The sequence below is a fragment of the Manis javanica genome, chromosome 8 (genome assembly GCF_040802235.1).
Source record: "Manis javanica isolate MJ-LG chromosome 8, MJ_LKY, whole genome shotgun sequence".
NCBI classification, from domain to species: Eukaryota; Metazoa; Chordata; class Mammalia; order Pholidota; family Manidae; genus Manis; species Manis javanica.
The window spans coordinates 90,805,487-90,829,080 of record NC_133163.1 but is presented as its reverse complement, the minus strand read 5'-3'; the positions used below and the strand labels follow the sequence as shown (position 1 = coordinate 90,829,080).

The following is a 23,594-nucleotide window of genomic DNA, read 5'->3' as shown; positions in this document are numbered from 1 at the left end:
CCTCTTTCCTGTTGCTTTCTCAGGATTAGTTGCGCCAACTCTATTTTCTAATTGTATCCAGTTTTAGGAGGAAGCCTCTGTCTCTCCTCTCACACCACCATCTTTAATCCCCTCTTCATGTTTAACTTTTTGAGGAACTGCAAACTGTTTTCCAAAGTGGCTGCACCATTTTACATTCTCACCAATAACATATGAAGATTCCAATTTCTCCACTTCCTTGTCAACACTTGTTTTTTATTGTCTTTTTAATTACAGCCATCCTAGTGGATATGAATAATTCATTGCGGTTTTAATATTCATTTCCTTAATGACTAATGATGCTGAACATGCTTTCTTGTGATAATTGGCAATTTGCATACCTTCTTTGGAGAAATGTCTATTCAGATCCTTTTGACTTTTTTAATTGGGTTGTCTTTTTATTATTTAGTTGCAAGAGTTCTTAATATATTTTGAATACAAGGGTCTTATAAGATACGTGATTTGTAAATGTTTTCTGCCATTCTGTTGGTTGTCTTTTTACTTTCTTCATAATACCATTTAAAGCACTTAAGTTTTTATTTGATGAAGTCCAAGTTTAACTTTGTCACTTGTGTTTTTGGTGTACAGAATTGATCTTTGTGTATAGTGTGAAGTACAGGTAAGGTTCTTTTTTTCCCTGTGGATATCCAACCGATAAAAACACCATGTATAAAAAGACTACTGTTCTATAGGGTCATCTTTGTAATAATCCAAATGTCCATATATGTATGGGTCTGTTATTTAAAAGTTAGATAGGACTCATCTGGTCCTTGTGACAATTTTAATGGTAAATTGTAAAATAAAAATTTTGTGGTAGTTACTGAAAGTTTTCCAGTTCTTGGGTTAATTTTGATAATTTATATTTTGTTAATAATATCCAGGGTTTTTAGAGGGTATTATGCTCAGTGAAATAAGCCAGGCAGAGAAAGACAAGTATCAAATGATTTCACTCATCTGTGGAGTATAAGAACAAAGAAAAAAACTGAAGAACAAAACAGCAGCAGACTCAGAGAATCCAAGAATGGACTAACAGTTACCAAAGGGAAAGGGATTGGGGAGGTTGTGAGGGAAGGGAGGGATAAGGGGAAAAAAGGGGCATTACGATTAGCATCCATAATGTGGGGGTGGGCACGGCACGGGGAAGGCAGTATAACACAGAGAAGACAAGTAGTGATTCTACAGCATCTTACTACGCTGATGGACAGTGACTGTAATGGTGTATGTGGTGGGGACTTGATAATAGGGGGAGTCTAGTAACTATAATGTTGCTCATGTAATTAACTGTACATTAATGATACCAAAAAAGAAAAAAAAGGAATAGCTGTTTTAAAATTTGTTGTCAGAATTGATGGATAAAAAAAAATTATTTCAATTTTTCTTAATCTGTGGACATGTCTTCTTTCTTAATCATCTATATTTTCTTTTTTTTTTTTTAATTAGGCTCTTTAAGAGTTTTATTGTCTTTTCAAAGTAACAGTTTTTGGATTTGTTATCCTTTCTACTAATTTTTGTTTTCTATTTCATTAGCTTTAACATTTTCCTGCAGTAATTCTGTCTTCCTGCCTTTTTTTGCATGCTATTTTATTGTTCCTTTTCCAATTTCTTAAAGTAAATATTAAAAATTCCATATCTTAAAACTATCTTCTATTATAACAATGATGTCTAAGGCTTTTAACTACCTGTTAAGTATAAATTTTGCTCTATGTCCCATAGATTGGTATTAAATATTCTCTTTTACTTTGCTTTCTGCATAGTTTTGATTTTCTCTTTTATCTAAGAGTTATCTAGAAGTGTTTCTTAATTTCCAAGAAGCTAAGAATGTTTTAGTCTTTTTATTAGTTCTAATTTTATGGGATTAATATCAGATGATGTCCATAAAATTGCCACTTTTTTTCAATTTATTAATGTTATCTTTGTGGCCAAGGGCACAACTAATTTTTATAAATAAACATTTAAACGAAAAAACATTGCTATTTGTCAAGAAATTGCACTTACTTTGGCTGGGAGATTGCTTTGTCGTGGTTTCTGTATCAAAATGTGGACCTGAAGAAGTATAAAGAACTCCTTTACTGTTATTCTTCCATCTTTGAGTTTCTGCGGGAGAAAAAAGTTTGCATGATCATTCAAGATGAGCTCATTTTGACTATAACCATTTCATTTATTTCTAAATAGCTTAAAGTATTTTGCATATATTTGTGGAAATATTACTAAGATATTTGTAAGCTATAATGAGATTTTATCTAATATTATTTCTTAAGTTTATTCAGTAGGAGTAAAATTGGGGGAAAAAAACCAACAAAACATAGGTCTTCTAATTATAATTTCTATCCTATATGATGAATCGCCATGTTGTGTCTCTAACAAAGAAACTAGTCTTCTGTATACTTGAAACATTTCACAATTTTTTAAAAATTAAAAATAGAGAAAAAAGGAAATCAGTTGTTTTTAAAAGTATTTTAACATACCGCCTTTAAGTTCTCTTCAGAAATAGTGTCTCTCAGAAACTGTGATTCCATTTGACTATCACGGTGTGCTACAAGTAAAGCAAATGAGGTGATGAACAAGTCAAAATTAAATTGTAAACTTTATTTTGTTATCGTTCAGGTTTATGTGTGGTTCATTCTCCTGAAACTATCCACTAGGATCTTTCTAGGAAGAAAGTCATCTGTAGGACAAAATATATTACAGTTTTAAGGCTACATTCATTATTTCTCTACAAATTATAAGCCTCTTAAGGAAATCACTCTTTCCTTTGTGGTATATCACTTCTCAATTTATTAAAATAACCTAGAATTTAAAATAAGCTATTATTTTACTTATCAATTATCTGTAACTCTCAAAAAGCTTATATAAATTTCAAGTATCTCCTGAATTGAAATACATTTATTATTAGTTAAGTAAGCAAATGACTTCTATTATTTAGACTTCATGATCTTACTGCTAAAATTCAGAGAGGTACCATCAGCCTTGATTGAATCCAGGGAACTGCTGCAACTAGATGGTGTCCTGCTCAGGCTTTTTATCAATACACTGTTAGCATTTTTACCAACATCCTCTTCAGCATGATGATCAAAAATCTGAAATTATCAGGTAAGGGACATCATTAGGATAGAGTTATGATACTGTATACTTATAATGATTAAATGTTTGTTGAACACTAACAGAAATAAAGGCACACCTTGGAGATACTGCAGCTTTGGTCCCAGACCACAACAATACACTGAATATTGCAATAAAGAGAGTCAAATGAATTTTTTGGTTTCCCAGTACATATAAAAATATGATTATAATACACTGCCATCTAATAAATGTTCAATTGTATTATGTCTAAAAAAAACAATGTACATACCTTAATTAAAAAATACTTTGCTAAAAAATACTAACCATCATCTAAGCTTTCAGTGAGTGGTAATCACTGATCACAGATCACCATAACAAATATAACAATGAGGAAAAAGAAACATTTCAAGAATTACCAAAATGTGACACAGACACAAGAGCAAATGCTGTTGCGAAAATGGTACCAACAGACTTGCTCAAAGCAGGGTTGACACAAACCTTCACTTTGTAAAAAATACAGTATCTGCGAAGAGCAATAAAGCAAAGCACAGTAAAACGAGGTATGCCTATACTACTTCTGACAAAGTTTATTTATAATTCATATGAAGTATCTTAGTAGAATTAGAATAAGTAACAGGCAAATTATTAGACTGTTAAGGTTCAAAGTAATTTAAGAATATGTAGAAATAACTATGCATTATACTGTATAAGCAAATTTTCTCAAATGTATCTAAGTTATATTATAGCCATATCCTATGAGCTACCTATGATTCTACATAGGAGTATTTCTCCAGCCCTATTATTGGAAATAAGTAATTCCCTACTTACCTAATACTAAAATTAAAGTTCAAGAGTAGTCATAATTTTTAAAAAATCAAGAACATTCCTTAGTTGAAGACAGAGCTCACCTCCTGATCTTGTGCAGTATCATTAAAGCTAATCTCACTTTTTCTGATTTTTTTCTCATTTTCAGTATCATCATCTTCTTGTACCCAGGTTCTTTTTTGGCTATTGCAGATTGCTTGCATTTCATTTTCAGATGGTGAAATCTCTTTTTGGTATGTCTCAATCGAAGCCTTTTCTTCAGTTTTTGTGCTAACAGAGTCTGAGGAATTAATCTCACCAGGATATGTAGGAAGATTTTCCTCATTTATATATTGAGATGGACTTAACTTCAGTTTAGCTGCAACAAATCCAATGCTTAAATCCTTAGTGGAGACTTCCTGAGTTTCCAGGTGATTTAAATCAGCTGTCTCTGCTTGAAGACGCTGCACCTCATCTATACCAGTAACATTACAATTTCTCTTGTTTGGCAATCTGGGCAAAAATATTCCTAAAGAACATCTCCTCACTTTCTCTTTTACAACTGTCATTAATGATACAGAGTTGGTTTCAGCTCCATTATGAGAAGTTTTATTTTCTTCATCTTTATCATCTTTAACATTGCTGGACACTGTGTTATTATGTATTTCTGTAGCTTGTACTATATTCATATGATTGTGTGCCTGATTTACTAATTCCAGTAATTGTTCTGAAGAAGGTGGTACATGAACAGTTTGAAAATCTAAAAATTTTTCAGTTTTTCCACTTAAATTATTCAGATTTGGTTTGATACTACTAAAACTTGCAGCATTAGAAACAATTACAGGATCTGATGTTTCTTTAGGATTGGCATGGGTTTGAATAACTTGCTTAGTCAAGTCTGAGTTACTGTGGAAATCTATAGCTGTATTACATTTAGATGTTTGAATATTTTTCTTCAGTTTTTTATTATAGGCTATAATAAACTGTTTCTCATTATTGAGCATTTTGGACTCATTTTCACATGAAGGTTCAGAGGAATTTCCTGGAACAGTATTTAAATCATTTCCAGCTTTAGACAATATTGTTTCATCTTTATTGACAATACTCTTTTCTTGTTGAGGTAATGGAGATTGCTGGGTTGAGAGATGAGCCTGAGAAGCAACACAAACATCACTAACAAAGGTCTTCTGTAAACTATGCTCTGCATTATCAACAAAAGCCTCCATTTGATCCTTTGGAAGCTTAAAACATACTTGGTTTGAATTAAGCTTAGTCATCTCCCCCAGATCTTGACCATATACTAAAGTTTGATTAACTAATTGATTTTGGGGTTCCTTAATAAGATCTTGATCTTTGAGCACTGTAATGATACAATCTAACTGTCCTTTGGCATTGGGTTGAAAAACTTTTTCCTTCTCTAACACATAATAAGGAGCAGAGAGAGGCAGTCCCTCAGATTTCAAGTAATGCTCACTGGCTAAATCATCTGCACAAGCAAGATGATTTTGCACTGGGCAACTACTGGCTTTCTCATCTTTATCACATAAGGACATGATGTTACCCTTCGAATTATAGGAAATAACATTTGATAAAAAGGAATAATTATCACTGGATCCACAAATAGCAGTTTCTTGACTGTTCATAAAATCCACATTTATTCTATCTGTATTATTTAAGTGACAACTTCCAGTTTTGGCTTTTTCTAATGTAAAAGCCTGGTCTACAACTTTTCCCACAACCTCTTCATCCATAGTAGTGCTGTGGAATTTGATGATTTCTATTTCATCTTGACCCTTAGGCAATGTATTAGTAGGAGTAAATGGTATCACATGATGCTTTTGCTTGGTGTGAAGAACACTTTTGTGTTCTACAGCCAGTGTTTGCATTTTAGTGATTTCTTGAACAGAACTACCATCTTTAGGAAAAGAAGCACTCAGGGTTTTTTCTTCCCTTATTCCAAATTCAGGGCACTCCTGAAGTATTTTCTCCTTGGCCTGACAATCAATGAAAACAGTATGGCACTTGGTGACTTCTAGATCACTCTGATTACCTACAAACATTACAGTCTGGGCCATAGGCCTAGTGACTATTTTATCTGGTGAGACAGTTTTACATTTTAAGGCAGTTGTGTGACTTCTAGTGACCTCCATGTCATCCTGTCCACATGTATACAGAACAGTTTTAGAAGTTCCTGCCAAAGGCATCAAATGGGAGTCCTGTCTGTCTTCCAGGGTACTTTTGTTATTTATTTCCACTGAACAACTCCGGATGATATCCCTATCATTTTTATCATTCTTGGAAAATTCAATGGTTTTGTCATTTTTGGGTCTCAGGCTTTTCCTTCTCTGACTTTTGCCTGATAGAAGTTCATTCAGAAATATAGGCTGTTGTACCTCTTTGTCATTTTTCCAAATGGTTGATTTTGACACTTCCATATTATCATCAGCTATAAATGCTACAGCTTTCTCTATAGGACCACTGTTAGACCACTCTCCCAGTAGTGTTAGCTGGCTGACTTTTGCTGCAGAATGATCATTTTCAACATTCTCTGGAAAGAAAACATTCTCCTTGGCAGATGTCACTTTTGGTTTTTCTAGGCTTTCCTTGTTGGATAGTTCAAAATTAGGTCTGTTTGGAAGCACAGTTGTTTCTACTGCTTGGTAGTCAATGAAAACAGTGTGGGACTTTGTCATTTCTAGTTCATCATGATTACCTACAAACATTTCAGTTTTGTCCACAGGTATAGTAGTTATTTCATCTGGTGAGACAGTTTTACATTCTATGGCAGTTGTGTGACTTCTAGTGACCTCCATGTCATCCTGCCCACATGTATACAAAACAGTTTTAGAAGTTCCTGTCAAAGGCACCAAATAGGAATCATGTTCCTCTGCTAAAGGTCTATGATTTATTTCCACTGTATAACTCTTGGTGATATCCATATCATTCTCATCACCCTCTGAAAACACAATAGTCTTGTCAATTTTTAGTCTGCCAACACTTTTGCTTCTACAAGTTTTGATATCTTGCTTTTCATTAAGAAATGCAGGTTTCTGTACACTTTCATCCTCCAACACATCCATGATACCAGTAGAAATAAATACGTCAGTTTTTTTAATAGGACTTTCATTACATTTTTCAGCTTCTACAGCTATCTGTCTGTTTACTGTTGTTAGCTGGCTGCTAGTATCTTCTAAATCATTCTTACCCAGTTCTTGTACTTCAGGACCAAATCCAATGACAATAGTGTGACTCTTTGTTAGATCCATATTTTGCTCCTCCTCTGAGCAAATAATTACCTTGTCATGAGAACAATCAGGTGTGGGATTGCCTAAACTTCTCCTCAGTGATTCAGTCAGTTTAGAATTCTGGCTTGGTACAGATTTCGCTGTATGACTGTTAACAGCAGTATTAGGATTTTTCATAGCAGATTGTCTTTCTGAAGAAAATGGCTTTGTGGTAGAAAATAAAGGTTGCTCACACAAAATGGTATTTCTATTATTTCTCAGTGCTACTTGTTTATCAAGATCTCCATCAGAGTATATTATATTATAGTTGGTTTCAGCTGTCTGAGGAGAATCTTTATGAAGGTAGGGTGAAATTTTCAAAACCTGATCTTTTTCTTTGCCCCAGGTATTAGTTGGGATGTTTGTAAACATTATGTCTGGTTGTTGGGATGGCTCAACATGACTTTTACTCATTTCTCCCCATTCATCTGAAGGGCTTTTGCTGTGAGAGTGAGATTTACTCGTATTCACAGGTGCTACAGTGTAAGATGCAAAAGGAGCTTGATTTTTTAAGTTAGTTGTGTGACTTCTGGTCAAATCCATATCTTCACCTCTGAAGATTTCAGTCTTGTCAGTCAATGAAACAGATAAAGGATTTGCCAGATTCTGCTGTAATCTTTCCTTAGATACATGAGGAACTGAGCTACAATTTACATTCATTTCCCCATCCTCTGACATGATTATGTCATTTTGGAGCATCATTTCTTTTTCAGATATTGGTGCAGCTATCTGTACATTTGTCTGATCTTGTTCAAAAATTTGATTATCTATTGCAACTGTATGACTCTTGGTAATATCCATGCTATCCTCTCCTGAATAAATCATTTTCTCTATGGGAAGACAGATGGTATCTAGACTGGGATATATTTTAGAATAATTACCGTTGGGCTTTAGCAAATTTTTCTCTTCTCTCATACCTGAGAGACACTTGGTCAATTCCATGGCATCATTAAAACTGGAAGATAAACATGTCTTATCATGAATAGTTGTACTAAAACATACAGATTCTGGGATCATGGCCAATGTTCTGACATCTTGGTTAGAAATCTGTGTGACTGTATGAGTTTCTGTCCCTGTATTATGTATTTCAGTCTTAGGGTTTAAGGAAGGATCCTGAAAAGCAACATTCTGTTTATTCTTAAAGATTGTCTTCTTTTCTTGAGCTTTAGTTCCATAACCTGTTGTAGTATCAACAATCTGAGTTTGATTTTCTATTTCAGATAAATTATCTGCTGAGGGCAAAATCTGTGTAGTGTGGTTCATTGTTAAGTCCATAAAGTCATTGCCATAAATTGTAATACCATCACTTTTAAATTCCTGTAAGCTGGCCTCACTGGATGTGGGAACCAAAGTCTGAATATTAGCTGTATGACACTGGGTGAAATTCATACCATCATCTTGTTCTCTGAAGATTCTAGTTACATTACTGGTATTTTCATTTACACTGAGAGATGTGTGCATTTGACATGTAGAAGTCTTATGTGATTCTTTGGAATGAATGGATATCTCAGAATTTTCTTTATCAGGTCCTATAAAAGGAGAAGCATTAGATTTTCCTCTTTTCAATCTTTTTACAAAATCATTGAAATTTATTTTCTTTCCTGAAGAAGTGTTTTGATCCACAGAAAAATTTAATTCTTTTTTCATTCTTGAATTCTCAGTATGGAGCTTTAAGTTAGCGAGAAATGATGTGGTATCTATCTTGGTGGACATTTCATTTTTGGTACAATCTAAAAGGTCTTTGGTAATCATCACAGTGTGACTTGTTGTCAGGTCCATCTGGTTTTCATCTGAAAAGATGACTGTCTGGTCATTCGCATGCTTCCTTTGATAGTTGTGTTGTATAACTGAAATCTATAATGAAAGCAAAATATAGGAGATCAGATAAAAATGCAAACTTTTAGATTCAAGATGGCGGCGTGAGAGGTGAGACGGAGAACTTGCAAAATCACAAATAGTATGAAAATATAGTTAATTAATACAACTAACCTTAAAACAGCAACAAGAAAGAAGGCTGAACCAGACTGCATACAGACCTCATAAACAGAGCAGACCAAATGGAACAGGGTAATGTACGAAAGCCTTAATCTGGCGGAACCCAAGCCCTTTCCCCACCCCAGCTCACTGGCTGGAGGAAGAGAAACGGAGTGGGGAGGGGGTAGAAGCTTGGGACTGCTGAACACCTAGACGTGGAGATCTGCTTTGTGAGCAGAAACCTATATTGTGTAGTGTTGTGGAGGATGGGGAGCTCAGACAGGCGGACTGCTTGAGTGACTGAAATTCTGGCCATTTGTGGAGGAGGGGGATCCACATCTGACCGCTCTGTGTCAGAGGAAAGGGAGGTGGTTGGAGAGCCTTCCTAGCAGCAGAGAGGGCTGCTGAAGGGGTGGGGTTTGCATGGAGCTTGCTGCACGGGAGAAGGGGGAGCTGGACAAGGTTGTCTGAGTGTGCTCTGCCCAGGGGGTTTGGAACTTTGAGGAGGTTCAGGTGCTCCATCCCCTTGGTTGCCTACTCAGCTCTGAGGCCCTCCACAGTGACAAGCACCCTGCTGTGCCTTCCCCTAAACTTCCGGCACCAGTTCGCAAACCGGCAGTTACTGTGTTGGTGGCAAGCCAGACAGAGGGAGGCCTCGCCTATAAAAGCTAGAGATGCAAAGCACAGAGGCTTATACCTGTGTGCTTGGCCCACTGGCTCTGGCAATGGAGACAGGCAATGCAGACAGGAATCAGGAAATAGACCTTTCCTCCCCGCAGGCAACAGCTCTGCTCCCCTATGACCCCCAACTTCACTCTAGGGACTGAGGAGCTCCAGACACTGGAGCTTCTGGGTACTAGTGGGTACCACACAGAAATATGAAATGTCAAAAGAACATGGTTCGGATCAAAATCTCACAAACCCCAGAAAAAGAGCCAAATGAAACTGAACTCACCAATTTTTCTGAGAGTTCAGAATAAAAATCATAAGCATGCTTATGGAGATACAGAAAAATATTCAAGAACTCAGGAACGAATTTAAGCCAGAGATTCAATCATTAAGAAATTCCATATCTGAAATGAAATATACAATGGAGGAATTTAAAACCAGATTAGATGTAGAAGAGACAGTAAATGGAATAGAAATTAGAGAAGAGGAATACAAAGAAGCTGAGGCATAGAGAGAAAAAAGAATCTCTAAGAATGAAAGACTATTGAGAGAACTGTGTGACCAATCCAAATGGAACAATATTCACATTATAGGTGTACCAGAAGAAGAGAGAGAAAAAGGGATAGAAAGTGTCATTGAGGAGGTAATTGCTGAAAACTTCCTCAATCTGGGGAAGGAGATAGTCTCTCAAGCAAGGAGGTAAAGAGATCTCCGAACACAAGGGACCCAAGGAAGACAACATCAAGACATATAATAATTAAAATGGCAAAGATCAAGGATAAGGACAGACTTTTAAAAACAGCTAGAGAGAGAAAAATGAACACATACAAGGAAAAACCCATTAGGCTATCATCAGATTTCTCAACAGAAAACTTATGGGCCAGAAGAGAGTGGCATGATATATTTAATGCAATGAAGCAGAAGGGCCTTGAACCAGGATTACTCCACCCAGCAACGTTATCCTTTAAATTTGAAAGAAGGATTAAACAATTTTCAGATAAGCAAAAACTGAGAGAATTTACCTCCCACAAACCACCTCTACAGTGCATTTTGGAGGGACTCTTATAGATGGAAGTTTTCCTAAGGCAAAATAGATGTCAACCAAGGGATATTCAAAGAGAACAGAATATGATTCATAACATACAAAGAATGGAGGAGGGAAAAAATAAGAACTTGATGCAATAGCATCAAGCATAGCATACGAAGTGAGTTAAATTAGACTGTTAGATAGTAAGGGAATTACCTTGAATCTTTGGTAACCACAAATTTAAAGCCTGTAATAGCAATAAGTACATACCTATTGATATTCACCCTAAATGTAAATGGACTGAATGCACCAATTAAAAGACATAGAGTTACTGAACAGATTAAAAAAACAAGAACCATCTATATGGTGCCTACAAGAGACTCACTTCAAACCCAAAGACATACACTGAGTGAAAGCAAAGGAATGGAAAAAGATATTTCATGCAACTAATAGGGAGAAAAAAGCAGAAGTTGCAGTACTTGTATCAGAGAAATTGGACTTCAAAAAGAAGAAAGTAACAAGAGACAAAGAATGACATTACATAATGATGGGTCAGTCCATCAAGAGGATATAACTATTATAAATATATATGCATCCAATACAGAATCACCTACATATGTGAAACAAATACTAACAAAATTAAAGGAGGAAACAGAATGCAATGCATTCATTTTAGGAGACTTGAGCACAACACTCATTCCAAAGGACAGATCAATCAGACAGAAAGTAAGCAAAGAGACAGAGGCACTGAACAACGTATTGGAACAGATGGACCTCATGGACATCTACAGAACATTTCATCCAAAAGCAACAGGATACACAGTCTTCTCAAGTGCACATGGAACATTTTCAAGAATAGATCATATACTAGGCCACAAAAAGAACCTCAGTAAATTCAAATTGAAATTGTACCAACCAGCTTCTCAGATCACAAAGGTATGAAAATAGAAATAAATCACATAAAGAAAATGAAAAAGCCCACAAACACACAGAGGCTTAATAACATGCTCCTAATAATCAGTGGATCAAAGAAGAGATCAAGCAATGTATGGAGACAAATGACAACAATAATTCAACAACACAAAATATGTGGGATGCAACGAAGGCCATGCGAAGAGGGAAATATATTGCAATACAGGCCTACCTCAGGAAAGAAGAAAAATCCCAAATAAACAGTCTAAACTCACAATTAATGAAGTGAGAAAAGGAAGAACAAATAAGACCCAAAGTCAGTAGAATGAGGGACATAATAAAGATTAAAGCAGAAATAAATAAAATTGAGAAGAATAAAACAATAGAAAGATTCAGTGAGAGCAAGAGCTGGTTCTTTGAGAAAAAAAACAAAATAGATAAACCCCTAGCCAGACTTATCAAGAGAAAAAGGGAGTCTACACATAAACAGAATCAGAAAAGAGAAAGGAAAAATCACTTCGGACATCACAGAAATACAAAGAATTATTAGAGAATACTATGAAAAATTATATGGTAACAAACTGGATAAACTAGAAGAAATGGATAACTTTCTAGAAAAATACAACCTTCTGAGGCTGACCCAAGAAGAAACAGAGAATCTGAATAGACCAATTAACAGCAAAGAAATTGAATTGGTAACCAAAAAGCTACCTAAGAATAAAATTCCTGGACCAGATGGTTTCACTGCTGAATTTTATCAAACATTTAGTGAAGACCTAATACCCATCCTCCTTAAAGTTTTCCAAAATGTAGAACAGGAGGGAATACTCCCAAACTCATTCTATGAGGACAACACCACTCTAATACCAAGACCATGCAAAGACACCACAAAAAAAGAAAATTACAGACCAATATCCCTGATGAACATAAATGCAAAAACACTCAACAAAATATTACTAGCAAACCAAATTCAAAAATACATTAAAAAGATCATCCATAATGATCAAGAGGGATTCATCCCAGGGATGCAAGGATGGTACAACATTAGAAAACTCATCAACATCATCCACCACATCAACAAAAAGAAGGACAAAAACCACATGATCATCTCCATAGATGCGGAAAAAGCATTGGACAAAATTCAACATCCAGTCATGATAAAAACTCTCAACAAAATGGGTATAGAGGGCAAGTACCCTAACATAATAAAGGCCATATATGACAAACCCACAGCCAAAATTATACTTAACAGTGAGAAGCTAAAAGCTTTTCCTTTAACATCAGGACCAAGACATGGATGTCCACTCTCCCCACTTTTATTCAACATAATTCTGGAGGTCCTAGCCACAGCAGTCAGAAAATACAAAGAAATAAAAGACATCCAGATTCCCAAGGAAGAAGTCAATCTATCCTTGTTTGCAGATGACATGATATTGTACATAAAAAACCCTAAAGAATCCACTCCAAAACTACTAGATCTAATATCTGAATTCAGCAAAGTTGCGGGATACAGAATTAATACACAGAAATCTGTTGCATTCCTATACACTAACAATGAACTAGCAGAAAGAGAAATAAGGAAAACAATTCCACTCAAAATTGCATCAAAAAGAACAAAATACCTAGGAATAAACCTAACCAAGGAAGTGAAAAGACCTATACCCTGAAAAATACAAGACACTCTTAAGAGAAATTAAAGAGGACACGAATGAATGGAAACTCATCCCATGCTCTTGGCTAGGAAGAATTAATATTGTCAAAATGGTCATCCTGTCTAAAGCAATCTACAGATTCAATTCAATCCCTATCAAAATACCTACAGCATTCTTCAATGAACTAGAGAAAATAGTTCTAAAATTCATATGGAACAACAAAAGACCCCAAATAGCCAAAGCAATCCTGAGAAGGAAGAATAAAGCAGGGGGAATTATGCTCCCTGACTTCAAGCTCTACTACAAAGCCACAGTAATCAAGACAATTTGGTACTGGCACAAGAACAGACCCGTAGACCAGTGGAACAGAATAGAGAGCCCAGATACAAACCCAAGCATATATGGTCAATAAATATACGATAAAGCAGCCATGGATATACAATGGGGAAATGACTGCCTCTTCAACCGCTGGTGTTGGCGAAACTGGAGAGCTGCATGTAAGAGAATCAAACTGGATTATTTTTCTAACCCCATACACAAAAGTAAACTCAAAATGGATCAAAGACCTGAATGTAAGTCATGAAACCATAAAAGTCTTAGAAAAAAATATAGGCAAAAATCTCTTGGACATAAACATGAGTGGCCTCTTCTTGAACGTATCTCCCTGGGCAAGGGAAACAAAAGCAAAAATGAACAAGTGGGACTATATCAAACTAAAAAGCTTCTGTACAGCAAAGGACACCATCAGTAGAACAAAAAGACATCCTACAGTATGGGAGAATATATTCATAAATGACACATCCGATAAAGGGTTGACATCTAAATTATACAAAGAGCTCACACACCTCAACAAACAAAAAGCAAATAAGTCAATTAAAAAATGGGCAGAGGACCTGAAAAGACACTTCTCCAAAGAAGAAATTCAGATGGCCAACAGGCACATGAAAAGAGGCTCCACATCCCTAATCATCAGAGAAATGCAAATAATAACCACTATGAGATATCACCTCACACCAGTTAGGGTGGCCACTATCCGAATGACAAACAACAGCAAATGCTGGTGAGGATGTGGAGAAAGGAGAACCCTCCTACACTGCTGGTGGGAATGTAAACTAGTTCAACCATTGTGGAAAGAGTATGGAGGTTCCTCAAAAAACTAAAAATAGAAATACCATTTGACCTGGGAATTCCACTATTAGGAATTTACCCTAAGAATGCAGGACCCTAGTTTGAAAAAGACATATGCACCCCTATGTTTATCACAGCACTATTAGAAATAGCCAAGAAATGAAAGCAACCTAAGTATCCATCAGTAGATGAATGGATAAAGAAGATGTGGTACATATACACAATGGAGTATTATTCAGCCATAAGAAGAAAACAAATCCTACCATTTGCAACAACATGGATGGAGCTAGAGGGTATTATGCTCAATGAAATAAGCCAGGCAGAGAAAGACAAGTATCAAATGATTTCACTCATCTGTGGAGTATAAGAACAAAGAAAAAACTGAAGGAACAAAACAAGAGCAGCCTTTCAGAACTGAAGACTGGACTAACAGTTACCAAAGGGAAAGGGATTAGGGAGGATGGGTGGGAAGGGGGGGATAAGGGGGGAAAAAGGGGCATTACGATTAGCATGTATAATGTAGTGGGGGTGACACAGGAAAGGCAGTATATACAAAGAAGACAAGTAATGATTCTACAGCATCTTACTACGCTGATGGACAGTGACTGTAATGGGGCATGTGGGGGTGACTTGATAAAAGGGGGAGTCTAGTAACCATTAATGTTGTTCAAGTAATTGTACATTAACGATATCAGAATTTTAAAAAATTTTAAAAATGTAAAAAAAACCAATCGAATGACTGTTTTCTATCTCTTAAAGTGAAAAGAATTAAGATCTCAGTATTTCTTAGGAAGAAATTTTGCAACACGGAGTCTTTTTTCCACATAAAAAAATGCAAACTTTTAGTAAGGTATTTTAGACTGTATATAGATTACTATATAAATAATCCTCAGTGATGGTTTCATGATACATTGGTTTATCTGAATCAATGGTGTGGTTTGTAGCATGTAATTTGTTTCTAAAACTGCTGAAGTCTACGAATACTTTCAGTGTTTTGTACAGATTAAAAGTTCAATGTTAATTATACACCCTCTAGAATGACTAAAAAATGAAAAAAAAATGTAATTACAATGAAAATTCTGTGTTATTTTCATTGTAAATAAAAAAGGCTTGGAAAGGAACACGTCCATGATGGCTAATTTATTATAGTATACTCTCCACTCTTGGGAGCTGGGTTCTCTTTGAGTCTTAATGTAGTGGATTAAGAACACACTCTAACTCCTACTCAAAAAGCATGGTGTGTGGACTAGTCTATTAGCATCACGTAGGAGAATGTTTTACATATAGAATTTCAGGGCCTACTCAGGTATACCAGATAAGAATCTGTATTTTAACAAAATCCTGAGATGATTTATATGACCACTGATGTCTGAAAAGTCCTGATATAATTTATGTATTTCCTATTATTTAAATTGACAGTGATTTAACTATCCTTATTTAACTGGAAAGTTTGTAAGTTCTTCTAGTCTATGCAGGTTCATTTAGGTAAGTGATCCCTAAATCATGCCATTAGCATTAAATATTTTGTGTTTTTAAAGTTTTGACTGGCAAGTGAGATTAAAATATGAAGACATTTGCAAGAACCCATACCTCTTTCTGCTGCATCTGGGTCTGAATGGGAGCACAAAGCAATGTATTCATCCCTATAGAGCAAAAAGAAACAAGTATAGTCAGTGACAAAAATACATATCATCAAGAGCCTGCTTTTCTTTTTCTTATGTTCTTCATCAGTTATGAGTATTTACTGAAGTTTTATCAGTTACTAAGCCCTTCATGAGGACTTAGGTATTAAATTTCATTAAGACTTTTAATTGTTCGATTTTAGAGACAGAGCAGTGATTATTGTATTCTCTGTGCAACTGAAATGTTTTTAGAATCTGGTAGAGATTTTAAGAATGGAAGTTTAGGCTACTTTATTCCCCTTCACTTCCCCAGTTTTATTTCCTGGAAAGTAGATTTACATGGTAAAGCTTACTAACTGATGAGACAGAAATATTAGGGTAAGATTTTGAAGCATCTTTTATTCTATGTTAAGGATCTAGACGTTCCCATGACAAGATGTGCATTTTATAAAAATAATTCCAGAGAGGAAGAAAGTAGGTTCAAGAGAAAATGAACCATGAGGAACTAATGTAATAGTTTAGATACAACATGATGAGAGTTTATGTTAGCGCAAGAGACAATGAGAATGAAAATAAGAAATGAGACTCAGGACATTTTAGAATTGAAATACAAAATTTAGGTAACAATCTGGACTTCAGAAATAAGGAAGGGATTAAGGATGCTACAATAAATCAGGAAATACATTTAAAAATAATTATATTTAAGGCAATCTTTAAAACATTTTAAAGAGTTTATGGCAACTTTGACTGAATATGATGAAGTAATTATAGGTTTTTTTATTCAAAGGCTTATTTATATATCAAGTCTCCATTCATTTTTTCAACAAGTATTGATTCAGAACTTATTATATGCCCCAAACTCAACTATCTACTAAAGCACAAAGAAGAAAACATTTCTGAACTCAAACAGTTCCTAGTTTAATAAGAGCAAGAAGTAAATACCTAAAATACAATGTGATAAATTCTATAGTCTGAGAAACTGAAGGGGTGTTAATGAGAGCACAGGGCAAAAGTCACTAACTCCTTGGTTTTGTCAGAGAAAGCTCCATGTAAGCCAGTACTATTTAATGTATGTGAACTGCTTGTTACCCATTCATGATGGGATAAACAACTTTCAGCCAATGTAAATCATGTAATATTTCCTTTATCATGAAAGTTTTGCTAAGGAAAACACAGCAGCTAACTAAACAGAAGCTTACTGCCATAGTTGATTTATATTCTAGTGCAAATTCCTTTTCTGTCATGGACTGTAACAGTTTGTGGACTTTGGACTTTGAATAGCACTAAAATTAAGCTAACTGAAAAATGAGAAGACTACTAAGCAAATTGGAGTAGGAAGAACACTTTAAGTATGAAATAGCATTTACAAATGGACATAGGCAGAAAGAAGTCTGCGTGGGAAACTGCAAATAGTTCTTCATGAGCTAGAGCATAGGATGCCTATAAAGGGCAAGATATAAGTTTGGAGAAGACAAACCAAATTATAAAGAGCTTTCTAAGTATATGCTAGGAATTGTGGATTTTATCCTGTAAACAAAAAAGTGTCATTGAATAATTTTAAGCTGGGAGGTAATATGATCAGATTTACAAAGATAAGAAATGAAATACAAAAGCCCAAGTAAAAATAATGAGGACTTGAATTGAAACAGTGGCTGAAGGACTAGAGAATATGTAACAGATTTGCAAGATATTTAGGAGACAGAATAGAGAGTAGGGCCAAATGATACAAAAAAGAAGGAAAAGTTAAAAAATGACTCCATTCTTGACTTCAGTGAATTAACTGAGTGACTAGGAGTCCAAGATAGAGAAAATGAGGAACAGCAGGTTTAAGAGAAATACTAGTATGCCTATGAAATTTTAAGTTGAAGGTTTTATGTAAAGAACAGAGACCTTTCACGTTTCCCCCACCAGTTTTTACATATTACTTTTCAAGAAATCGAAATGAAGAGAAAGGTGTATGGTAGGAAAAGTATTCTGGTCATACTCACCAGTTATCTCACAGTAGTTATCTTCTGGATTCTTATTCCTAAAAATTAAAAAGTATTATCAAAATCTATATCCCAAACAATTACCAAGAATCAGAACAGTTGAAAGAGTAGAGAAGGTGAAAGGTTTTCATAGGTGAATGGCAGAAAAACACAAAGCCATTTGTAAAAAAGACTCATCTAATACTGGCAGAAAAAAATAACTAGATACGTAAAGGACCCTTTTCATATTGGTCTTAATTGTTTGTTAATTTCAAGGTACTGTAAAAATATGTTTAATACATGCTACTTGCTAATTTTTTCAAAAACAATCACCTACAAAGCAACTCATTTCCTACAAAAGTTAGCCTTAAAAAAAAAGGTACGTAAAAGGAACAACTGAAATATCCATCATTAGGGAGCTGACTCAATGTTAGTGCAGTCAGACATTGTATTTTAACAGACTGAGGTAGACATGTATGCAACAACATGGAAAGTGCTACAAGACATATAATTAATAAGCGATCCCATTTTTGTCTTGTTAAAAAGAAAAGCTAAAGACAAACATGCACTTGGATTACATATAAAATTTCTGCAATGACATCCAAATTTATCAACAGTTGTTACCTCTGAGGAGCCAAAGTAATATGGCTTAGAGATTTTCTGTATCAGTATATAAAAGAGAATCTTTTTTCCAGCTCAAAAGTAGTCAATAACATGTAAAATTTATAATTTACTTAACCAGTCCCCTACTGGTGGATTAGAATCTTTTGCATCTTTTTCTATGATAATAAGTGATGCAGTGAATGATCTTATATATTCATCATTTCAAATATGTTCAAGTATATTGTGATAAATTCCCAGACATGAAATTGCTGAGTCAAAGAGCATATGCATTTAAAATCTGAATATTTAAAATTTGAATGATACTGCCAATTGCCTTCTACAACTTATACCCACTAGCAATAGCTGACTTTCTACCTATATTCTTAACTGCTTAAATAAAAATTTATACCACAAATATTTTAAGTTTATATTTCTCTTCTGATGAAGTAAGCATCTTTCCATTCGTTCAAGGCCTACTTTTCTATATATCATTATTATAAGGAAAACTGATTTAATAAAAAAATATTGGAAGACTTGGTATTAACTGGTTTGTAGTAGCTGACGTATTTAAGGATTTATATATGAAAGTAGAGTGTTTCATCACTGTTAAAACAATAAGCTGTACAATGTACACACTTATTAGATATAGCAGTATATTAAATTCTGCAAATAATTTGTTTTCTGAATTAATCCATTTCAAGTTTACTTTTGTGTATGGAGTTAGACAGTAATAGTTTCATTCTGTGACATGCAGTTGTCCAGTTTGCCAACACCAGTTGTTGAAGAGGCTGTCGTTTCCCCATTGTATATTCCACAACAGGGATACAAAAATAAATAAAAAATAATAATATTAATTTGAAGAACACTTCATTTATTATGAATAGCTTCTAAAGTAAAGTTAAATCATATTTTTCTTACTTACTGTATAAATAGAACATTTTCTCCTGCTTCTGTTTCTAAAAATAAAATAAAATCCAATTTGTACAAAGATACACTGATAAACCATTAGAAAAGTTGCAAAAGGACATTAATAATTTTTTTAAGGTATCATTGATACACAATCTTATAAAGGTTTCATATGACCAACATTGTGGTTCTACATCCACCCATATTATTGAGCCCCCCACCGCATCCTACCACAGTCACTATCAATCAGTGTAGCAAGATGCTACAGAGTCACTACTTGTCTTCTCTGTGCTACACTTCTTCCCCATGACCCTACACATCCCAAGTGTGCCAATCATAAAGCCCCTTAATCCACTTCTCCCTCCCTCCCCTTTGGTAACCCTAGTCCCTTCTTGGAGTCCGTGAGTCTGCTGCTGTTTTTTTCCTTGAGTTTTGCTTTGTTATACTCCACAACTAAGTGAAATCATTTGGTACTTGTCTTTCTCCGCCTGGCATATTTCACTGAGCATAATACACTCTAGCGCCATCCATGTTGTTGCAAATGGTAGGATTTGTTCTCTTAGAGCTGAATAATATTCCATTGCATATATGTACCACATCTTCTTTATCCATTCATGACACTCAGGTTGCTTCAATATCTTGGCTATTATAAATAGTGCTGTGATAAACATAGGGGTGCATATGTCTTTTTGAATCTGTGATCCTGCATTCTTAGGGTAAATTCCTAGGAGTGGAATTCCTGGGTCAAATGGCATTCCTATTTTTAGTTTTGTGAGGAACCTCCATAATGCTTTCCACAATGGTTGAACTAATTTACATTCTAATCAGCAGTGTAGGAGTGTTCCCCTTTCTCCACATCCTCGCCAGCATTTGTTGTTCTTAGTCTTTTTGATGTTGGCCATTCTAACTGGTGTGAGGTGATATCTCACTCTGGTTTTAATTTGCATTTCCCTGATGATTAGCGATATGGATCATCTTTTCATGTGCCTGTTGGCCATCTGAATTTTTTCTTTGGAGAAGTGTCTATTCAGATCCTCTGACCATTTTTTAATTGGCTTATTTGCTTTTTGTTTGTTGAGGTGCGTGAGCTCTTTGTATAATTTAGATGCCAACCCCTTATCGGATGTGTCATTTATGAATATATTCTCCCATACTGTAGGATGTCTTTTTGTTCTACTGATGGTGTCTTTTGCTGTACAGAAGCTTTTTAGTTTGATATAGTCCCACTTGTTCATTTTTGCTTTTGTTTCCCTTGCCCAGGGAGATATGTTCAAGAAGAGGTCACTCATGTTTATGTCCAAGAGATTTTTGCCTATATTTTTTTCTAAGACTTTTATGGTTTCATGACTTACATTCAGGTCTTTGATCCATTTTGAGTTTACTTTTGTGTATGGGGTTAGAAAAATAATCCAGTTTGATTCTCTTACATGCAGCTCTCCAGTTTTGCCAACACCAGTGGTCGAAGAGGCAGTCATTTCCCCATTGTATATCCATGGCTGCTTTATCGTATATTTATTGACCATATATGCTTTGGGTTATATCTGGGCTGTCTATTCTGTTCCATTGGTCTATGGGTCTGTTCTTGTGCCAGTACCAAATTGTCCTGATTACTGTGGCTTTGTAGTAGAGCTTGAAGTCAGGGAGCATAATTCCCCCTGCTTTATTCTTCCTTCTTGGGATTGCTTTGGCTATTCGGGGTCTTTTGTTGTTCCATATGAATTTTAGAACTATTTTCTCTAGTTCATTGAAGAATGCTGTAGGTATTTTGATAGGGATTGAATTGAATCTGTATAGATTGCTTTAGACAGGATAACAATTTTGACGATATTAATTCTTCCTAGCCAAGAGCATGGGATGAGTTTCCATTCATTCGTGTTCTCTTTAATTTCTCTTAAGAGTGTCTTGTATTTTTCAGGGTATAGGTCTTTCACTTCCTTGGTTAGGTTTATTCCTAGGTATTTTGTTCTTTTTGATGCAATTTTGAGTGGAATTGTTTTTCTTATTTCTCTTTCTGCTAGTTCATTGTTAGTGTACAGGAATGCAACAGATTTCTGTGTATTAATTCTGAATCCCGCAACTTTGCTGAATTCAGATATTAGATCTAGTAGTTTTGGAGTGTATTCTTTAGGGTTTTTTATGTACAATATGCAAACAGTGACAATTTAATTTCTTCCTTACCAATGTGGACACCTTTTGTTTCTTTGTGTTATCTGATTACTGTGGCTAGACCTCCAGAACTATGTTGAATAAAAGTGGGGAGAATGAGCATCCCTGCCTTGTTCCCCATCTTGGAGGAAAAGCTTTCAGCTTTCACTGTTAAGTATGATGTTGGCTGTGGGTTTGTCATCTATGGCCTTTATTATGTTGAGGTACTTGCCCTCTATGGCCATTTTGTTGAGTTTTTATCATGAATGGATGTTGAATTTTATCAAATGCTTTTTCCGCATCTATGGAGGTGATCATGTGATTTTTTTCTAGGAAAAAATCCCCCCTTATTGATGTAGTGGATGATGTTGATGGACTTTAGAATATTGTACCATCCTTGCATATCTGGAATAAATCCCACTTGATCATGATGGATGATATTTTTAATGTATTTTTTAATTCAGTTTGCTAATATTTTGTTGAGTATATTTGCACCTATGTTCATCAGGGTTATTGGTTTATAATTTCCTTTTTGTGGCACCTTTGCCTGGTTTTGGTATTAGAGTGATGCTGGCCTCATAGAATGAGTTTGGAAGTATTCCGTCCTACTTTTTGGAAAACTTTAAGGAGAATGGGTATTAGGTCTTCTCTAAATGTTTGATTAAATTCAGCTGGGAAGCCATTTGGTCTGGGGGTTTTGTTCTGAAGTAGTTTTTTGATTGCCAATTCAATTTCACTGCTGGTAATTGGTCTGTTCAGATTCTCTTTTTCTTTCTGGGTCAGTCTTGGAAAGTTGAATTTTTCTAGAAAGTTGTCCATTTCTTCTAGGTTATCTAATTTGTTAATGTAATTTTTCACAGTATTCTCTAATAAATCTTTTATTTCTGTGGTGTCTGTAGTGATTTTGTCTTTCTCATTTCTGATTCTGTTTATGTGTGCAGACTCTTTTTTTCTTGGTAAGTTTGGCTAGGGGTTTAAGTATTTTTATTTCTTGCAGAACCAGTTACTTTCATTGATTTTTTTCTATTGTTTTATTCTTCTTGATTTTATTTATTTGTGCTCTCATCATTATTATGTCCCTCCTTTTACTAACTTTGGGCCTCATTTGTTCTTCTTTTTCTAGTTTCATTAATTGTTAGTTTAGACCATTCATTTGGGATTGTTCTTCTTTCTTGAGGTAAGCCTGTATTGCAATATACTTCTTCCATCTTAGCATGGCCCTTGCTGCAACACTCAGATTTTGTGGTGTTGTTATTGTTTTCATTTGTTTCCATATATTGTTTGATCTCTGTTCTTATTTGGTTGTTGATCCATGACTATTTAGGAGTATGTTGTTAAGCCTCTGTGAATTTGCGGGCTTTTTTGTTTTCTTTGCATAATTTATTTCTAGTTTTATGCCTTTGCAGTCTGAGAAGCTGGTTAGTACAATTTCAATTCTTCTGAATTTACTGAGGCTCTTTTTGGGACTTAATATGTGATCTATTCTTAAAGATGTTTCATGGGCACTTGAGAAGAATGTGTATCTTGCTGCTTTTGGGTGGAGTGTTCTGTAGACATCTGTTAGGTCCTTCTGCTCTAATGTGTTGTTCAGTGCCTCTTTCTCCTTATTTTGTCTGATTTATTTGTCCTTTGGAGTGAGTGGTGTGCTGGTCTCCTAAAATGAATGCATTGCATTCTATTTCCCCTTTTAATTCTGAAATATTTGTTTCACATATTTAGGTGCTCCTATGTTGGATGCATAGATATTTCTAATGGTTATATCCTCTTGTTGGACTGAGCCCTTAATCATTATGTAATGTCCTTCTTTGTCTCGTTACTTTGTT

The 23,594-nt window shown here is 35.1% G+C and overlaps 1 protein-coding gene across 4 annotated transcripts in view; it reads right to left on the bottom strand.

Annotated features, from left to right (window-relative positions):
* Positions 1-23,594, bottom strand: part of KNL1 (kinetochore scaffold 1) — a 113,147-nt gene that overhangs the window by 39,462 nt on the left and 50,091 nt on the right. For 3 of the 4 annotated variants that reach the window (XM_037018982.2, XM_073211645.1, XM_037018984.2), the window contains exons 7-13: positions 19,643-19,676; positions 18,139-18,176; positions 16,119-16,171; positions 3,987-9,020; positions 2,957-3,095; positions 2,484-2,551; positions 2,014-2,112 (exon numbers count right to left, since the gene is read on the bottom strand). In XM_037018982.2, the coding sequence (XP_036874877.2) occupies positions 2,014-2,112; positions 2,484-2,551; positions 2,957-3,095; positions 3,987-9,020; positions 16,119-16,171; positions 18,139-18,176; positions 19,643-19,676 (5,465 nt within the window). The remainder of the gene's footprint in view (positions 1-2,013; positions 2,113-2,483; positions 2,552-2,956; positions 3,096-3,986; positions 9,021-16,118; positions 16,172-18,138; positions 18,177-19,642; positions 19,677-23,594) is intronic. The other variant, XM_037018983.2, reaches the window with a different exon arrangement.